Source organism: Protopterus annectens, chromosome 7.part0, assembly GCF_019279795.1.
Source record: "Protopterus annectens isolate FY-2018-M chromosome 7.part0, PAN1.0, whole genome shotgun sequence".
In the NCBI taxonomy this organism is placed as follows: domain Eukaryota; kingdom Metazoa; phylum Chordata; order Ceratodontiformes; family Protopteridae; genus Protopterus; species Protopterus annectens.
Window position 1 is genome coordinate 312,631,130 of NC_056739.1, and position 21,190 is coordinate 312,652,319.

Consider the following 21,190-nt stretch of genomic DNA (forward strand, 5'->3'; position numbering starts at 1 on the left):
ATGCGCAATTTTCCTGGAGCTGCTGTATACATGTATACCTATTGTTTAACTGTAAAATGTGCCTATGAAGCCTTGAATAATAATTCATGCACATTTCACCATCTTCTGGTATAGAACTGAATGTTTAAGATTGTAGTTTAAATTATTTATTGTTATTGCACTCTCTCTTGAGTTCTTTTACATACGTCTTTGTTTTTTTCCCTGTTCCCCTCGTTTTTAATTAACACTTCTCAGTTTTTCTCATTTCTACTGCTCCATCTGCTGGTGTTTATACCTTAATGTACACCTTGTTGTCTAGAAATGGCTGTGTGTGTGCATTGCTTAAATCTGATCTATTAACTGATATGTATGAATTATTTTTTGAGGAAATAAGAGGTGGTTATGTACTTTGCTTTACTCGCTGCCTTAAGACTTCCCTTTACTATGCATCACTGTTATTGATAGTAGGGTAAATAGATTGTGACATTTTGCAGTATTTATATGCAAGCAGTTGTTTCATTGTGCAGTATTTGCCTGTAGTTACTAATCTGCAGTGTTGACATCGAAGAGTCGTCCTTAAAGGCATTACATATGGGTTTATCCTTTCCAATAGTCGGATTTTGGTGTCTTATTCGAAGGTTCCCATGACCGTACATTGCATGACTGCTGATCTCCACTACTTACCAATTCTTTGCTGCTGCAACAGTCTGAATCTTGATTTCCTGTTATGTAAAATGTTTGTCTGTACAACCTTTTCTTTAAAGTTCTTCGTGGCATCTGGCAATCAGTTCTGCCTGGCCTTTTGATTTGTGGTGCAAAGAAGCTTCTCAGGTCACCTGCAGGAGAGTCCCATCTTCTGGCTCAAGAGGAAGACTGGGGGTTTGTTAACAAGAACTTGTTTGGAGTATTGGTCTAGGCCTTTTCCACCCTAGTGGTTAGGCCATGTGTTGCAGTGCTATTCTCATTGCAGAGACAGGGGTCCCCTGCTGGTTAGTTGGAGCTTGAACCCTTTCTGGTTCTTGCTCACAAGCGAGTCTAATGTGGGGGATGATGTATTTTGAAGTTCTTGCACCATCTTTTCCTCCATTCATTTGATCTGATCTGGTGTGCAGCTTGATCTTGAAGTGCAGTCCGTTGATCACCTGATCACAAATTGATGGAATTCTTGACCATGGTTTCTCTTGGAATCTCTCCCAAACCCATTTGACTTGATTGTTCCCAAATGAGGAGAGGCCAAGGTCTGTGCTCCAGATGTAAAACATCAGAAACTTATTTGATACTTGTTGGGATATTGAGCCATGGTTCAGGACTGACACTATTAGGCCCATTGTTCTAGTGCCAGCTACAGATCCAATACAGACATGTGTCTACCTTGGCTTTTGTGTACTCACTCATGTCTGTCAGTCACATACTTGTATATGCATGAACCCACACATGGAGTGCTGTTAGAACACAAGGTTTTTTTTCCTCTTGGGGTTCCTTTGAGGGAGTCTCTGAGTTGCTTTGAGACTCCTTTCACTGATGTAGACAGGGACAGTGAAAGTTCCTCCTGCTCTCCATTTACCTTTCATCAAATGGTCTGTCATTTTAGGGGTACTTATGGGTCTAGACGTCTAGCATGTTTTGGCTTCTCCTCCTTCCTGCGGGAACTTCAGCAGGGAAGGAGTCATGTAACCCATTAGGCATTTCCCTTAATGATGTCCTTTAAAAATGTTTTCTTAGAAGCCTGGAGGTACCCTCATTGTACTGCTGTGACCTTTAGGTCAACACCTGCTATGACCAACTGACTGTGCCCAGTGGTGAAGCGGGACAAAATCCTTATTGCATCCCAGGAAACCTATATTTAACTGGTTGCACAGGGACTGGATGGGATGGTATTGGACAGGAGAGAGTGGTAATGAGGAGCTTATGCCAGCTCACCTATACTGAGAGGAAAGTGGCAGCTTATCTCACTGCACTGGAGATGTCTGCAAGAATGCAGATGAGTTCTCTTAGCATTAACAGTCTAGTGTGTCTGCACTGCAAGAGGTGTACCTCTTGGCTGGGAGGTTGCACTTTTGCTGAAGCATGCATGCTGGACAAGGACAACAGGTAGTGGTGAAAGGTGTTAAGGGTGTAATTGGTAGATGATGGAGGGGTAATGCAGTATCAGCATTCAAATGCGAATCTCATACTGTATTTGTGGTCATGGGTGATGAGTTTGAGGCTGTGTGGTATTAAGTTCAGTGGGATGCGTGTTAGATTTATAGTAAGCAGTCTGCTGCAGTTTTAGCATAGAAGTAAACTGCGGTTTTTGGTTTCCAACTTGATTTTGGAAGGATTTTTTTTTTTTGTCATTGCTCAACTTAGAATTAAGGGGGAGTGCCTGACCTGGGATCTTTGTCAGATAAATTGGCTATGGTTCTGACTCCACTTGTCTGAGAAATATCCCATTGCTTCTGGCCCACTGTTATGTGGGCTTCCTGTTGGCTCTGGTATTCTTTACTTGATCCCGCTACACTGGTGTATGGACTTCCTGTTGGCTCTGGTATTCTTTACTTGATCCCACTCCACTGGTGTATGAACTTCCTGTTGGTTTTGAGTTCCTTTACCTTGATGCCACTTCACCCAGAAGGGAGTCTCCAGATTGTTTTTAGTATTGGTCATATCTCCCCTTTTCTTCATAGGCAGAGAAGCCTGGAGAGGGAAGAGGTTCTTTGTTGCCTGAGTGCACATGGTCTGTTCGTGTGTTTCCAAAAGAAGCTGTTCTGATTTTAATGAGAGATATCACTGATTTGATTGCTTTCCTCCAGGGAAAGAAGGATTGGCAGTTGCCAGAATTGACATTTCTTGGTTGATTGCCATGGGTTTTCTTTTCTGCTCTCAATAGTTTCACCCATTGATCTTTTTTGCACCCAGACTCTGCTATGCTGTGGAACTGGCAGCCTCCAGTACTTGTTTTTGTCTTTATTGGAGGCATCGACATCATGACATTCTGGTGTCCTGTTTCCCTTCTTTTAAACATTATTGCTTTGACTGTAACTCTGTGTTGGGCAGCTCGTGGTGGTGATGTATTCCAAGGCTTGGACCTCTCTTCTCTGGTGATCCATCTTTTTCTACTCCAGTGGCTTACAGCTTGTGTAGGAACTATGAAGGATGTTTCACTAGTCTAGATGTAGCAGATGAGTTCTGAGAGAGGGCCGTCCTTGATGAGTCAGAAATACCCTCACCTAATCTCCTCCTGTCAGCCTCAACTGCTGAGTTCCCAGTTTGTGTGACAAGTAGATGTCAGTATAGTGCTTGTAAACAGTGGGATATGTAGGACTTTACTGTTTTTTCTTCGTTTGCAAGAAGGTGCCAGCTAATGGCTACCGGATGAACTGGTGAGTATGAGCCATTGTATGATGAACCAGAGACACCAGATGCAAGGTAAAGCCTGGTAATCAAAAGAAATATCTAGATTGATCCAAACAAAACAGTTAACCAGTCACAGCACAGCAAAATGTACATTGTTGGATGCAGAAAAACTTCCAGCACTTCCAAATGTATATGAAAAATCAGTTTAATTCTTCATAAAACAAATAAAAAGAGATAAGCAGTTTCACAGCCTTTTAATACCAGCTGCTTTATCAGATCTAACAAGTAGCAAACAAAAGAACATTTAAAAAGGTACAAAGTTACCTCATCAAATCACGTGACTTTAATAAGGGCATTAAAGGGACCGTCTCATAAACCTATCCCCTTGTCAGAATTGCAGGCTGACAAGGGGATCGGTTTAAATGAGACTGTCCTTTTAATGGAAAGCTGTGAAAGTGCTTGTCTCTGTTTTTTTATTTGTTGTTTGAAGAATTAAATTGATTTTTTTATATATATTTGGAAATGCTGGAAGTTTTTGTCATCCAATAGCAGTATACATTTTGCTGTGCTGTGGCTGATTATCCGTTTTGTTTGGATGACCCATTGTGTGTTTAAGTGGTCAGTATTATTTTGTGGTATATATTGTCTTAGCTGCATTTATCTGGGAGTATGGGAAATTACCAAAAATGTACTACATTCTGAATGCCAAAAGATGAACCTAGCTGTGAGAACCCATCAAGGAGGGGGTTTATGTAGCAGCTGAACTTTTAAGTTTTTTTTTCCTGTCTCCATCGAAAAGAGAGACTCTGTCCAGTTTAATCTATCCAAGTACCAGTAAATGAATAAAAGAATGCTGCATTACAGTATTTTTCCATATCCAAGGATCACTGGGACAAATATCGTATTCTAAACTTGACAAGCATGAGAGAATACTGGGGGCATGCTCTGTACTTTCACAGTGAACATTATGGTCTGACCCTCCAAACATTTCATTTCCCCGAGTCCTGCTTTGCCTTTTTAAAATAATCTAACCTATTCATGAGTGGTGGACATTGTCACACAATAGAGGGCAGGTAAGCAGCAATGTTGTGGTTAGATGAGGGACACAGGATCTGAGTAGGGCATATTCTTTAAAAGGGAAGTCTTGATAAATGAACATTTTATATAGAGAGAGAAAGATGTAAAAAAAAAAAAAAAAATTGTAGTTATACCCTGTGGAGAGTCAGGCTGCAGACTGCCACTACAAGCTTTCTTTTGGAGAGCCAAGGAGTGCATATTAACTGTCAGTTTTTATTGGGGGGGGGGGGGGGGGTTTGAGAGTCATGAGACTTGAGTCAGTATCTGTAAAAGACTGTGGTCTAAAGAGTCAGGATTCTGCATAAGTTCACAGTACAGAAGTAGACTGTTATGATTTTTTGACCAAACAAAACTGATGCATGTTGATTAGTAGCGTCTCAGCTCTACATTGTTCTTATCTTTGTTCCTGGTCTTATTAACAGGAGAAGACCCACTGGCCGGAGATCAGAATGATCATGACATGGATTCCATAGCTGGTGTTCTGAAGCTCTACTTCCGTGGTTTAGAACGCCCCCTTTTTCCAAAGGAAATCTTTCATGACCTTGTTGTGGGGGTCGGTACGTAATAATTTTCTTATCCATCCCTTTTTACAGGAAAGGCCAAAGCACTTGTGTAATGACTATAATGTATGAGTGCATATTCTGTGTGCTGGTCATTAGATTTGCAGTAGATTATTCAGCTATAGCCTCTTTCTTGGTACATGTTATGCAAGACTATATTCTGATGTTTTTCATGTTTCACTGTTGCAGTCATCACACTTGGGTTATCTGCCTGCAGGTAGCCCTCAGTCAGCCCGAATACCAGAGTCTTGGGATTTCTACATCGGATGCTGTCACCTCTTCCATGACATCAGGTCATCGGGTATAAAACATGCAGCTGATGCCATTACATCAGCTTTTCTTGCCGTGCGGGAGCCCAAAGCAGAAGCAGTTTGCAAGTGCTGATCAGCCGCTAACTGAAATTTTCATTTTTCCAGTTTCAAACCTGAAGTCTTCTAAAGCTAAGTACCCCGTTGGGGATTCTTTTTTCTTGCTCTAACCGATATCAGAAAAAGTTAACAAGTGTCTTCCCTGTGGAAAGCAAATACCTCACAGAGATTTTCATTCTTACTGCATCACCTGTTTAGGCCCAGACCACGACGCCCTCGCTGTCGGTTTTGTGCCTTAACGCCCAAACTATTTGTCGTCAGGCTATCTTTGTTGCTAAATTCTTTCACTCTCATTCTCTGAATTTCGAAATATCTTCTGTAAGCCATCTGACTACCGATCTTCCAAAAAAAGTAAGGATAAAGACAGAGACGGACCACATAGGTCCAAAACTGCTGATGACGCTTCCATTAATCTAGTCGCCAGTCCGCCGGTACTCAGTGAGGCGGTTTCCCAGCCCCTGATACCCACTTCTACAAATTTGCAGGCCTCTGCTGAGACCCATTCGGAGTCCGGTAGGCTGCGAGATGCTTCTTCGATTATGGAACCTGAGAATGCCTCTACCTTGGATGGGTCCGGAGCTGCTGTGCAGGCACCGGCTTCTGAGGGTGTATTCCAACCTTCCAATGTTCATATTAAACCAACTACTTCATTTCAGACTAAAACAACCGAGTATCACAGGCCCAGAGTTTGCACTACGCCTAGAAAACTGACTACCAAAGCACATACTCAAGCTCCCATGCCACACAAACAAATGCTTAGAATGGCTGAAGACTTTATAACTCTAATTAGGGGAAGCCAGCCTTCCTCTCTAAAAGACAAAGAATTGATTTCCCTTCTGATTCAACAGACCATGAGTCCGATGATTGTGATCCCTCTGATTACCAGGACATACCCTTATCTACCTATGAGGATTGAGATGCAGAGGATTCCATTCCCTCTGCCTCCCCTCCAGAGGACTTTTCTTTTGGTGAAACCTTGCATACCCTTAAGAGAGCATTTCTGCTGGGAATGCCAGGACTACCCACAGTCCAAAAAGAAACTCAGAAAATTTTTAGACTTGCCTCAGCACAGGCCTCTAGCTATACCCCCTGTCCTGGATATTGTAGATGATAGTTTCATGTAATCCAGTCTTACTCTTGATACTTTATCACCAGCTCCTAGAAAGTCTGACAGGTAGTACAGGGTACCTGACTCTCACAAATTTTTCTTTAAGAATCCCACTGCGGATCCAGAGACCATTTCCCAGGAACCTAAAGGTATTAAGGCTACTACAGCCAAAAACCCTACCCCTTCGGACAGGGATTCAAGGCCTTTGGACAGAAGGGGCAAGATGGTATATACCTCTGCAACTATTCCCATCAGGGCTTTAAATTGCCAGTTTCACATGTTGAAAGTACCAGCAGCATATTATGGAACTAATTAAATAAAAAATGTTGCTTCCAGATTTTGCAGAAAATAAAGATTTACAAGAGTTAATGCATTCTGCAAACCAAGTCAGTAAACATACTTTGCAGTTTGGCTTTGATGCCTTAGAAGCATCTTGCAGGGCTGCTGTCACTGGGTCTGTACTGAGAAGGTATGCCTGGCTGAAGGAACAAATCTTGCCAGACCATGTCAAAGTAAAATTACTAGATGCTCCATTAAACCAGGAACACTTATTTAGCACAAAAGCAGAAGAGGTTCTTAAAAAGATGGAGGAAAAAGCTAAATCTATGCAAACTGTTAAAGATTTCTTACAGGTACAGCCACATAGATTCAGTAGGCATTGGCCTTCAAAAAAATGGTCCTTTCCAGTCCCTACCAGGTCTTCTCAGCCCAAACCCAGGGGCAAAAGACCACCAAGGCTACAGTCTCAGGGTACACCGAGATCTAAACAATGGAGTTCTCCCTGCTCAAAAACAGGGAGTGGTAAGCCATCCCCTTATGGAAAAAAATCACAATGATTTGTCTGTCATCATTCCCAGCCATGCCCAGGTACTTGCACCCCTAGGAGGAAAACTCGCCCTGCATGCAAAAAAACTGGATGTCCATTACCCAGGACCGATGGGTCCTAAACATTGTATCCCAGGGATACAGATTCTACTTCTACTCACTGCCAACCCCAAACGGGTTGCCACACCAGTGGGCAGAGGCTCAAAAGCAGGTATTTCTCTTCTCAGTATCAGGGCTATTCAGTCCGTTCCAATAGAGCAAAAAGGACAGGGTTTCTACACCAGACTGTTCCTGGGTCCAGAAAAGAGGGCTCTTGGCGCCCTATCCTGGATCTGTCCATTCTCGGCACCTTCCTGGTGGTTCCAAAAATTCAAAATGCTTACACTACAACAGCTGATTCATATGCTAGCCAAGGACTCCTGGCTAGTCACCCTAGACCTAAATGAAGCTTATCTGCACATCCCCATAAGGGAATCTTGCAGGAAATATCTACGTTTCAGGGGAAGCTCTATGCACTCAGTTCTCTGCACTTCCCTTTGGCTTATCTACTGCACCCAGGGAATTCACAAAGTGCCTGTCTCCAGCCATTGCATACTGCAGGCAGAGAAAAATTCAAATTTATTCATACTTGGATGATTGCCTGATTCAGGCTGACAGTCAAAAATTGCTACTTCAGCACCTGGCATTTGTAAAGAGACTTCTAACTTCTCTGGGGTACACCATCAACGAAAAGAAATCACATCTGGTGCCCAGCCAAAAGATTGTATTCCTGGGAGCAAGCTTGAACACAACTTCCCAGATGGCATTCCTTACTCCAGAAAAGCAGGTTTATTTGACAAACTACTTCAAACTAATGGCCACCAGAACCCAGCTATCTGCAAGACTGCAAGCCCTAGGGTTCATGGCCTCATGCATTCTACTAATTCCATATGCAAGACTGCATATGAGGAAACTTCAGTGGTACTTAAAAGTCTCTGGTGCCAACATTCTCAGGACCTGGAAACAATTATTCCTATAATTCCTTGTCTAAGGGCAGAGCTCCTTTGGTAGGCAGAGGCTTGCAACCACAATAAGAGACTCCCTTTCACTCAACCCCGCGCCACCCAAACCCTGACAACAGACGCATCAAATTATGCATGGGGGTCTCACATTGCTGGCAAATGCATTCAAGGCAAATGGAGCCCAGGACAAATTCACCTACATATCAATGAAAAAGAAATGTTAGCTCTACAAAATGCTCTGACAGCCTTCAAATACCTTATTGTGCCAGAACAACTCTTGATAAAGACAGACAACACCACAGTTATGTGGTACATAAACAAGCAGGGGGGGGGGGGACTCATTCCTACCCACTCTGCGGAATAGCCATGGCCCTGTGGAACACAGCCTTGAGTAACCTGCACCTGCAAGCTCAATTCCTGCCAGGCAAACAAAATTCACTGGCAGACAAATTAAGCAGAAATGTACTGGACCCACATGAGTGGAAACTGGAACCCAACTCTTTCAAACTTCTAACCCGCAGGTGGGGGACACTAGAGGTGCCCCCCCCCAAACCATCAATTGAGCAAATTTTTCACCAGAAATCCCCACAGCCAAGCATGGAAAGTGGATTCCCTATCCTTTACATGGGAAAACCTCTCAATTTATGCCTTCCCCCTCTGCCCCTCCTCTCAAAAGTACTACTCAAGATCAAACAGGTCAAACCAAGGACAGTCCTTATTGCACCAACTGGCCCCGCCAGCACTGGTACCCACTCCTACGCAGTCTGGCAGCAGTACCCCCCCCCCCAGCACCTACATCAGACCCCCTCCCTGCTGTCCCAGCAGGAAGGACAGATTTTGCATCCTCAACTGCAAACCCTGAACCTTGCAGCCTGGCTTATTCCCTGAATACACCCCCAGCAACCCTCAGCAAACAGGTGCTGGACGTCATCTTTGAGGCCAGAAGGTCTAGTACTAGGAAATCCAGTTCAGAAAAATGGAAAAGATACTGTTCTTGGAGCCACTCTCAAGGAAAGGACACAGCCGTGCCCACCTTACCTCAAATCCTAGATTACCTAGCAGAGCTGCTCCACAAAGGCCTATCCTTCTCTTCTATTAAGATTCATGACTCTGCCATCTCAGGTCATTATAATACTGAACCACCCCTCTTTTCTCACCCTCTGGTCAAACAGTTCCTGAGAGGAGCTAACAATTTAAGACCCCTAAGGAGAGCCTTAACTTTGTACTAGAGAAGCTCATGCTTCCCCCTTTTGAGCCTGCTACTACAGCACAGTTACAATTCCTCTCTTGTAAAACAGCCTTACTTCTAGCCATCACTTCAGCAAGAAGAGTGTCTGAGTTACAGGCACTAATGGCTGTGGAACCCTTCATTGTCTTCCATGTGGACAGGGTTTCCCTCAGGACTAACCCATCTTTTATGCCAAGGTGGTATCCAGTGTGGCTCTAAATCAATCCACCCATTTACCAACCTTTTTCCCTAATTCTCAGAATAAAGGGGAAAGGATCCTGCACTCTTTGGACGTACACAGACAACTCGGGTTCTACCTTGACAAGACTAAGGCTTTCAGAAAATCTGACCAGCTGCTAGTCAGCTTTTCTACAGAGGCAAGAGGGCAAGGCCATTTCAAAGCAAACTCTTTTCAAATGGATAGCACACTGCATCCATTTCTGCTACAAACACCATGGAAAACCTACCCCACACGGGATCAGAACTCATTCCACTAGGGCTACCTCAGCCTCTATGGCATTTCTCAGGGGAGTCCCTACCAGGGACATCCTGGAAATGCAACCTGCAGTTCTGTACACACCTTCACCAAGAATTACCATTTAGCTGTATTTTCTAAATCCAGAGCTGGATTTGCCACAGCAGTCTTACAAGGCCTGCTAGCCACCCCTACTATTACTTGACTGCCTCCACCCTTCCTCAGCTTTGGAAATCAACCCGTGTGTGATGACTGCAACAGTGAAACATGAAGAACATAGTACAGTTGTGTACACGTACCATAAATGTAGATGTTCGAGTGTATTCACTGTTGCTGTCCTGGTTACCCTCCCTCCAGCACCCTGACTCTTCTATGCTTTCTACCTATCCTCTTTTTGACCATATCTTATGGCTATGGTATTTACTTTTTACTGGAGGTGTTCCACACCATGTAATTTCTTCCTATTTTGGGGGCTCCTGACATCTGGGGCAAGAAAAACTGATGTAATGGCATTGGCTGCATGTTTTATACCCCCGATGACCTGACGTCTTGGAAGAGGCGACAGCATCCGATGCAGAAATCCCAAAACTCTGGTGTTCGGGCCAAATGAGGGCTACCTGCAGGCAGGTAACCCAAGTGTGATAACTGCAACAGTGAATACACTCTTAACATCTACATTTATGGTAAATGTACACAACTGTACTTTCTTTAGAAAAGTCAAACTTCTGACCTGAGATGACTTAAATCTATAAATCAGTATTTAATACGGCAGCTGCCTGAATTATTTGCAGTTGCATTACTTATCACTCAATGTGTATGTTTGCTTCTTTCATTTGTGTTGGACACAGTATTAAAACTTACAAATTACCCTTGCAGCTTTTGAAATGTCTTTTAGAATTCTGACTTGCAAGAATAATTTCTCCAAATGAATAGCCTTGAAAGTGTGCAACTACATTACATAACCAGCTCCATGCACGTTAAGTTTGTGGATTGGCGTTTAGGTGATGGGACTCAGCAGGATGCCCAGAAGGAGTAGCAGCTGACTTATTTCCTGCACTCTTTTGACCATTATGTAGTTTTATTTTGTTTGTGTAGCTATTTTATCTGGAGAAAGTCCTGTTAGTTCTAATAGTGTTTCTGTACTCAAGAGCTAATAAGTAACAGTTTAATGACTCAGAATATTCAAATTTGAGACTATTTTTCACAGTTTGTGTCATGATTTCTACTTCCCAGTTTAACTGATGATGTCTGGGACTCTAGATGTAATTTGCTTTGAACATCCCTTGCTTCTCAAAGTTATGAAATTCCCAACTTGTAAGCTGTGGAGCATTATCAGATACTACCTTAGGTATTCTGTGCCTTGCAGACATTGATTTTGGGACAGTAATGACATCCTGACTTGTAGAATCACATAACTGTCCTACCAAAGGGAAATATGAATGACAGTCCAAACAAATGAGAAACTGTTTTTCCCTATTGCATCAGGTCACCGCCTAGCTTTAGCCAGATAATAAAGAAATATGAGGTATCACTTCCTTTTTTGTCTTTGATTATATAGTATGCCGTATACTTCAGTTTTGCACTCTGTTTTGTCTTTGTAGACATTTTAGTTGACTACTTTTTCAACACCATTGTTGAATTATTACTGAAGACATAGGCAAAATACATTTATATGAAAACAAACCATATTAACATGTTCCTAGTTACAAACACTGTACATTGCTTATGTTTTTTTTTTGTATAACTGTCATCAATCCAATATTACATAAATTTCTCAGTTTCTGCCTTACCTTATGTCTCGCTTCTCCAAAACATTCTGCATGTATTTTTTCCTACACTTTTATTCAATGTAATTCACTCCTACCTTTTCCTAAAGATCTCACTTCCAGTTCTTTTATCTGTGCTACAGTACTCAGTATTTCAAATACAGGTGGTTTAGACTTTGATTTCCATTTTTTAGTAATTGCTTTTTTGGCAGCCACCAGAATTAAACCTGTCAAGGCCTTACTATGTCTAGGCAAATTAAGATCATTTATGCCAACTCAAATAAAAAAAATCATTTCCTTAGTTACACCCATTTGTTCACATAATATTTCTGAAAGAGTACTCTTTATGGAATTTATGAAGTCTGTCAACTCTCCCAAAGCATATATTCCCAGTTACCTCTTTCTTCCCGATTACATCTCTAACATTTGTCATCTACCTGAGGAAAAATTCTTTACAGTCTGCCTGGGGTACAAAAATATTTATGCCAATACTTCCAAGCAAAAATCCTAAATCTTCTACACGTTGTTGCATACGTGGGAGCTGTACATATGTCCTCGCGTTGTTTACTTGTGAATTGCTTATCCAGTCTCTCTTCCCAATCTTTTCTAACGCCCTTTGATACCTGTAGTTATCGTGTAATATTTTATATGCCCTACTAATTATCCCTTTTTAGCAGCAGCTTCTGTTCTAGATTCATCTAAAGACTCTACCAGCGCATGTCTTTCACTTGGGGTTCCCCTATCCATTTTCCATTGTCTGTACTCTGATATCAATCCCTGATAGGGAAGGCCGTCTCTAGCCTGTAGCCCAAATGTATTCGTGGCCTCTTCCATTTCTGTTACCTTTCCCTCTCTAGTTATTTTGCTCCGAATACCGTGGTTCCTTTTCCAGTTTTTTCCAGCAAATTCCTGCCCATCTTGTATACTTTTGCGCCTCTAGTTATTTTCTCCCATTATCTTGGTTCCTTTTCTTCAATAAATTCCAGCTCCCTCTTGTCTGTTCTCTGTATCCTTAACTGCAGTCAGCCCTATCACAAAGTCTCCTATCTCCATTATCATGTTGGCTTAGTTCTTAGAATATTTTCTGCTACTTTATAATATTTTTTTTTAATTTCTCCAAATCATTTGGGTTTCTAATACCATGATGGGAACGGAGCCTATTCCTAAGTCAAAGTACGATTAAAGTTCATGAAGTTAGTATTGTTTTAATCTTTGTTGTCAGCCATAAGTGCTGTTTGCAGCACCTGCAGTGTGCACAGTAACCACTCCTGCATTTCATATGGGGTTACATGTATTGGTAACATATTTAAATACGCTTGCAGATTCTTTTTTTATAAGACATGTTGCTCCTACTACTATTGGAACTGTCTGGGTATCTTTCTTTCACATTGCTCTCATTTCTGCCTGCAGATACTGATATTTTATGACTTTGTCTCTCTCTCTCTGTATGTAAGACACTGTAGTAAGTGGTTGTGGCAGTTTCAATGATCAATGCTACTTTTGTCTTCTTTTCTTGGACCACTATATCCGGTTTTCAAGCATCTATCTTTTGAACTGTTGGTAATGGGGGATCCCATGTGATGTAAACTTTATTATTTTCTATGATGCTTTGTGGTTCATGTTTCCAGTGCTTGTCAGCCACTTCAGTACCATAATGTTTGCACATCCCCAGTGCAACAGTCTTGCCACATTATTCTGCCTTTCAGTATACAGTCCTTCTGCCATTAGTGTATCACAACCAGTAATGAGGTGTGCGACTGTTTCCAATTAGGTTTTAGAAAACCTTTTGTCTGTTTCTTCCACAAGTTCAATAGACTTTGTAAACCAGCGTGTACATAGCCCATTATCTTGGGCCGCCAATATTAACCTTTCATCTCTTGGTTTGAATTCACCACTCCTTAACCATTCCTGTTTTCGTTCCTGATCAGCATGAGGTTCCTCCAGAAGTTTTCTGTACTTGCAACTATATTTAGGCATTTTCCACATTTCTTGCCTTCTCATCTGATCTTTCACCTTATAGTCTTTCTTTTGTTTTTTGGCACATTCTGTACGGCTGCTGTTATTCTCCTTAAGGATCTGCAGCTAAAATCCTACTCTCTCATTTCTTGAATTTCCCCCATTTTATCATCATCCTTTTCCACTTTGAATTATAGCTTTCTGCTTGTGTGGGGTTGGCATAATGGTTAAGTGTTTACTTCAAAAACAGAAGGTACAGGGTTTGATTCTCACCTTTGAGGGAAATTGGCTAATCTTTAAACGTACTGGAGGGATAGATTCCTGTCCCATAGACTTCCCATGCTTTGGAACAAGATTCCAATCTACATTAGGCAGAGCTCTTCACTAACACTCATCAAGAGAAACCTTGACGAGTGGGTGGGAAACAGGAAATCTATCCCGGGGATCACTTCTGTGGCTCTGCTGGACAGAGGCACAGGGAACTAATCTAAAGGGGTGGCGAAAGCCAACACATTCCGGCTAGGCTTATAAATGCCTTCGGGCAGATAGCCTAGTACCTACCTATGAACCTATGTATATGAGCCTTAACTGCATAGCTGTGAGATATCCCTTCAGATCAGGTAATTCTAAACCACATTGTCCTTTTGTGAAAGATCAGCTTATCCCACTTGATCCTTGCCCTCTTCCCCTCCAAGATAATTTCCTTCAACTCTTTATTGCCCACAACTTCTCCTCTGGTTGATAAAAATAAGCCTGACGTGCATATAAAATAAAAGGGACTAAAACATTTTCACTGCTTATATCTTGCTATCCATATCCATAAACAAGAGCTTCCAGTTTCTTACTTTTTGTATTATCTTTTGTTTAGTCTCTTCCAGCATATTCCTAGCTGTCATTACAGAATCCTTTTTATCATGTCCCCATAAATATGAGTGTTCATGGAATAATTCATGTGTGGCTACATAGTTTAAAGCTGTAGCTTTTATTTTCTCTTCAATAATTTTGTATCCCGAATTTCTGAGTCCCTTATTTTCTTTGCCAATGGATCTAAATGTAACACAAATAACAAGGAAGAAAGAGGGCACCCCTGCCTGGTTCCTCTGTTCAGACACAACTTGTCCGAGAGGAACCCCTCCCACTTTAATTTTTGCCTCTGATTTTTTATTTATTTATTTTATATTTGTTTACTGGGAAAGTCTGAATGGACACCGGCCCATTTTCAGCGGAGGCCCAGGGAGAAAAGCTCCAAATACCAATACAGTACAAAGGAGACAAAATGGCAACGTATAAGAAAACATAACATCATACATATTAAGAATACAGTCGTACATACATAGCAGAGATTAACAAATTTCTGATCATTTCCATACAAATATGAATAAATGAGAGTTATGTTTAGTTTTGTTGAGAGCATAACATTGGCTGAAGAGTTAACCAGAACTTTAGAGGACTTGTCATTGAATAACAAATATAGCTTGGGAAGTAGGGAACAATCATTTGATCCTTAGCAGAATCCTAGCAACGGTGCAGTGGTATGACTTAACTTGGGGAGTAACATGAGCAATGCCAGTTAAGTAGTGGGTTTTGAGAAGTTTTTTAAATTGGGCAATAGAGGTGGTGGAAGTTAAGTGGCTTGGGAGTGAATTCCATGTTCTGGCAATGGAGCAGGCAGAGAGATTTACCAGTATCATTTTTATGTTTGATGACATTTATGTGGTTCTGATAACTAGATCTTTAAGGTTCTAGTGGTGGTATAGGGGTGAATTAGATACTGAACTGCTGGGGGTTTTGTCAGGAAGGTAGTAGAGCTTGTGAACTATTGAAAGTTGGTTGAGTAGGAGGAGTTGAGGTAACTCAAGCCAATTAAGTTGCTTGAGGGCTGGACAGTGATGGGATCTATGAGAAGCATTAGTAGCAAACTTGGCAATCTTGTTGTAGCAGGATTCCATTTTGCTTAGTTCGGTGTGGCGAAGGTTAGTTAAGATAGGGGAGGCATAAAGGTGGATGGATAAGAGAGGAGTCCTTGCAGTAATGGCTTTGATATGTTTAGTGATGAATTGTCTGTTCCTGTAAAGGGGACCAAGCTTTTTGTTAACTTTCTTAATTGTTTGGGCTATGTGTATGTTGAATTTTAGATTATTGTCAATTTCTACACATAATAGTTTTGTGTGTGTTATTGGGGTGATTTGTATTATTATCTTTAGATTTTATGGTAAAATTGTTGTTTAGTGGAGGAGATCTACCATGGCTAAAGAGAATGAGTTTGTTTTGGGGGGGATTAAGAATAAGTTTGATGTTGGTGAACCATGCTTCTGCTAAGGAAAAGTTATTTTGGGTTATGGTTTTTAGCTCATGTAGGGTGGGGGCGGCACATATAATAGTGGTATCATCTGCGTATTGCACTGCTGAGGCAGAGAGTGAGGATGAAGCTATCTGGTTAGTAAATAGTGAGAATAGCAAAGGACCTAGAATGGACCGTTGAGAGACATCTATGGCTACTGGTAGTAGGGGGGACAATTGGTCTTGCCATAGAATTGCCTGCTGACAGTCTGATAAGTAGTTTTTGAACCATGATATGGTGGAGGAGCTTATGTTAAGGAAAGATGGTCTCTAGAAGCATACTACGGTTAACCATATCAAAGGTTTTCGAAAAGTCTAAGAATATCAAGGATACAAATAGTCCGTTGTTTCTATGGTGATTGACAATGTTGGTAAATGAGAGTAGTGCTGTGGTAGTGCTATGGGAAGGATATGGATAGCAAGTAATTTTTTAGGAGGTACTGCATTAGTTGGGAATGAACTACTCTCTCTAATATTTCTGATAAAGGTGATAGAATTGCAATTGGGTGGTAGTTGGTAAGCTCAAGGGACTTTTACCCCCTTTATGCAGTGGTGTAATATGTGATATTTTCCATTAGTGAGGTACTTTACATTGTGATATTGACCTTTTTATGAGAATGGACATGGGATAGGCTATAGCTTCTGCTGTTATCTGAAGGAAATCTGCAGGATGATTGTCAGCTGCCAGAGTGGCTGGTTTAAGTTTTTTAAGGAGTTTAACGATTGTATTAGTGGGGACTGGGTGCAGGGAAAAACTGGAGGAGTTGTTTGTTGTATTGAAATGGGTAGGGATCTCTGTAGATAAGGGGCTGCTAGCAGTATTTGGGGTGTTGGCTAGGGCTTGGGCTAGGGCTTGGGCTGTTTCAGTAAAGTATTTGTTAAATTGGGTGGGGATGTTGTCATGGTCGTTTGGTAATACAGGGGTAGGAGTGGTGGATTTTCCTGGGTTCAGTAAACTATTTATTGTGGCCCAGAATTTTTGAGGGTTGTGAGCATATATTTCCTGCACAGTTTTATGGTAATTAGTTTTGTCAATTTTTATTAGTTTTTTAGCTTTGTTGCGGAGTTCAAGATCATTCTATCTCAAGGTAGTGGTTTTATGTTTGTGAAATTGTAACCAGGCTTTGTCCCTTTCTTTCATTATGGTTTTCATATGTTTTGTTAGCCATGGGGGGCATAGTTAGTTTTGGTTCTAATGGTTCTGGGAGGTGCATGACAGTTTAAGATTTTTAGGAAGGTTGAGTTAAAGTACTGCACAGCTTCATTTAGAGATAGTTGTTTTAGGGGAGTTCAGTTACAGCATTTTAGTGACTTGATTAGGTCATTAGCTCTGAAGGTCTTTTTGTTGCATACTGCTCTGAGGATGGTTTGTTTATTGTGGTGGGATTGGTTCCTAATTAGATAAGTTGCTTGATGGTCACTCAGACTGTCAGGAAGACAGCCTGATTGTTGAGCCAGAGTGGGGTCTGATAGCAGAATCCAGTCTAAGACGGACTGGCGTTTGGAGGTTTTGTCAATTCTTGTAGGGGCAGTTATAATTTGGGTAAGCCCATGGAGGTTAATGTAGGTAGTGGGATTTTGGCTGGAACAGTCAGACCAGTCAATATTAAAGTCACCTAATAGTATGGCTTCTTGTGGAAGGGAGGATGACATCCAGTTTAGTAGGCTTTCCAGTATGGTAGTGTTATTGCCTGGTGGATATATCCACCTGCAATAATTATTTGTTTGTTGGAGTTAATTTTTAATTTGGCTAGAATTAGTTCTACATCTTTGACTTCTTGGGAATTACACTCAAATTGTTCAATAGTGAGGTGGTTTTGGAATAGTATTTCCCTTTTTTCCTGATCTGTCTCTACGTATAATATTGTAACCAGGGGCAGTCATTTCATTATTGTGATGTTCAGGTTTAAGCCAAGTTTCTGTTAACACAATGTCTAGTTTGTATAGAGCTAGTAGGGCATGAAGGTCCTGTGTTTTGTTAAGAATACGTCTTGCATTAATGTTTAAAAGGAGGAGAGATGAGGTTGGTCTTAGATATAGAGGATTTGGCTGTTTTAAGTTTGTGTTGTTAGATTTGTTGTTGGGTCCTGGATTAGGGTGAATGTCCCCACAACAAGTGAGTTTTTGGAGTAGGTATAGATAGTTTGTGTAATATCTTAGCCTGTTTTTGGAATTATTGATGGCTAGTTTTGTATGTAAGATTACTATACAGGAAGGAAAAAGGTTGGATGGAGGTAAGGTCGCAATGTGATATAGGGAAATGCCCTAGTTTTGTGGGACTGGTTATAGATTCTGTCTGCCATGGTGGTGGGGAGGTGATATAAAGTTGTGTGTGGCAGGAGGAAAGGATGAACAGCCGGAGGAGAGAGAAGGTAGTTAATGAGAAAAATAATACTTTTAGTAGCGAGGGTGAACAGAGCGGGGCAGCACCTTCCTGTAGTTGCAGCAGTGAAACGAAAAAAAAAATCAGTGAGGAAGGTCTGGTATTTCAGCACAGGAGAGAAACTTCTTAATGTCAGAGATTACTTTCTGTTTTTGTTTTTTCACAAATCTAAGAAGAGGAATTGACTGTCGGTAGGCTGGGAGCAAGGCTAGGGAGGTCAATGAAAGAGACTGTGTTAGGGAAAGGGGAAGCACTGGGTTTAAGGGTGAGAGTAGAGATTCTATGTGGGAGAAACAGGCAAGTGGTAGGTAGAGTTATGAGGGACTGTGCCCTTATATATCCTACTAATTAACCTTATTATTGTATTAGTGAATACAAGTGCTTCTATTTCCTAGGTTACTGTGTTGAATGTTTTCTCTTCCTCAAGACCCACCAACAATAGTGGTATTTTCTTACACTCTGCTTCCCTTTGGTTCATCACTGTTCTATTAATTTCAAATGTGTGCCTCCATTCCACAAAACCACACTGATCCATATCTACCCATTTTGGCAACACCTTTGCTATTCATTTAGCTATTACAGACATAAACACTTTAAAATCATGGCTTAAGATTGACATTCTTCTATATTAAGCTAGTTCTGATGGGTATTTACCATCTTTTGGTATTGGCTACCACAGCTTTCTTCCAGTATGTTGGTGCTTCCATTTCTTTTAAAATACCATTAAATCTTTCCATTAAAATCTTCCAGATCTTTATCACTTTCTTCCCTCTTGGCTTCAAAACGTCCACAGGCATGCAATCTAATCATGCAGATTGTGTGTCAAAGTTTTTATCTTGTCTCCTTCATCTTAACTGTTAATTGTGGAACCTCATCTACCTCTAATCTTGGCATGCTTTAGTCTTCCATAAATATTTCCATCTGTGCTTCTTCTTGATTTCCACATTTCTCTGCTTTGTACAGATTTTCCTAAAATGTCCAAAACACCTCAAATACATCTAAAGTGTCTGTGGTTATTTTTGTTATTGTAGGCTCCCTTAGTTTGGCAACAACCCTTTGTACTTTCTCTTGCCCAAGTTGTGATGCTAAAAGTTTTTTTGCTCTGGAGTTGTCAAAAACAGTTGTAAGATCAATTTTTTAAACTTCTGCATATTATCCAGATACTCCCTTATTTTCTCTTTGGCACTCTGCAATTGCGCTGCCTCTTGTTCTTTGAAATCCCTCTTATTCTGCAATACTTTAACCTTTATCGGCCTCTCTAAATAATTCATGTTACTTCTTAACCATATATATTTTTTCTTTTATTTCTACCCTGTTTTAAACTCATTTTCATTTTATCCCACCCACTAACTATAACCTCTGAAGAAGTTTCTGTCTTCCCTAATAACTATCGAATAATTTCCACTACCTATTCCTTCATTTCCTCTCTGTTTAACAGGTAGGAAGTGAAGCACCACTGTCTCATTTTTACTTCATTATCCTTCATTTTTATCTTAGTTGTTGGTGCACGATATAAAATTGTTATTGGATGTGCATTGAAGCTTTCAATTAAATGCACATGTTCCAGTTACTGTACTTTGGGGAATAATAATTAAATTCATGCCAAGTCCCTACTACTGAATTCACATCTTTTATACAAAATATTTTCATACATTTCTTTACAAATTTACCCTGTTTTGTTATATTTTCTCTTGTAGGGTCTCCCAACTACACCCTCGCTGTTACAAGTTATGTTCCATTCCCCAGCTGTAAATAATAACTCATGCTAAAAGCTGATTATTTATCCCAAAATGTAGTTAAACTCCAATATATCAGTTTTGGGTGGAATATAAATACATGCTAGAGTAATCCTCCCTTGCCAGTCACCCCCCCCCCCACTACTACAAATCTACCATTATCTTTTTTTCTCTTGTCTGACTATTGGAGCTCCTCTAGCAAGCAGTTTAAGTACTCCTTTTCCGTTGTCCCTGATACTCTGCTGAATAATCATCCTGAAATCCTGTCTTTAATAAATTCACATGCTCACTTCTTTCCAAATATGTTTGCTGTAGCATTGTTTTTTGTACTCTGCATTTCTTAATATAATTCAGTACTTCTATATTTTTGTCTACAGCTGGGAGATCATTCACATTCCAAAGTAATATGGATAGTGTACCCAATGATAAGAAGTTATTATTCCTATCTATTACATATGACATCTTTAAATGTTTATTTCCAGGTTTTGTGCAGCATGCACACACTGGCAGGTTGATCTTTTATACAGTCGTTTCTTGTCTCAATTTGAACCTATGTCACATTCTACAAGATCTTTTGTTTTATTGAAAACCCTAAAAAAACACTTCCCAGAACACTCCCATAGCATATAATGTAAAATAAACACACTAAACTATGTGCATCTTAAAAGAATGAACTTTAACCCTCATGATAGGAAAAATTGTCAGCTGCACCTACAGGCATTACCTAACCTAAAATTAAGGTTATCCATACTAAGTTGAATGTTTCAGTCTGTGGTCTAATTCACACTACTTGCTGTCTGTTTTAGAATCTTAATTCAACTTATAGATGTAAAAAAAAAACAACTTGTATGCTGTCAGAAAGTATTACATTTCAGCCGTAAAAAAAGTGCTATGGCTTTTATTACCTGCCCCTGTAGTGAAAACATAAAAACAAAATGCCCCCAGCTGCAGACTTCTCAACTCACATTGAACATTTATTTCCTTAAAGGAAAACTTTTCATTACATTCAGTATTCTCTTATTTCCATGCTTACACAAAAAACTTTTTAAGTT

General features: G+C 40.6%; 1 protein-coding gene across 5 annotated transcripts in view; it reads left to right on the plus strand.

The window, feature by feature from the left end:
- The window catches only part of SRGAP2 (SLIT-ROBO Rho GTPase activating protein 2), a 1,651,541-nt gene that overhangs the window by 1,330,169 nt on the left and 300,182 nt on the right, over positions 1–21,190 (plus strand). For all 5 annotated transcript variants that reach the window (XM_044076850.1, XM_044076847.1, XM_044076851.1 and 2 more), the window contains one exon: positions 4,815–4,949. In XM_044076850.1, coding sequence (XP_043932785.1) covers positions 4,815–4,949 — 135 coding nt within the window. The remainder of the gene's footprint in view (positions 1–4,814; positions 4,950–21,190) is intronic.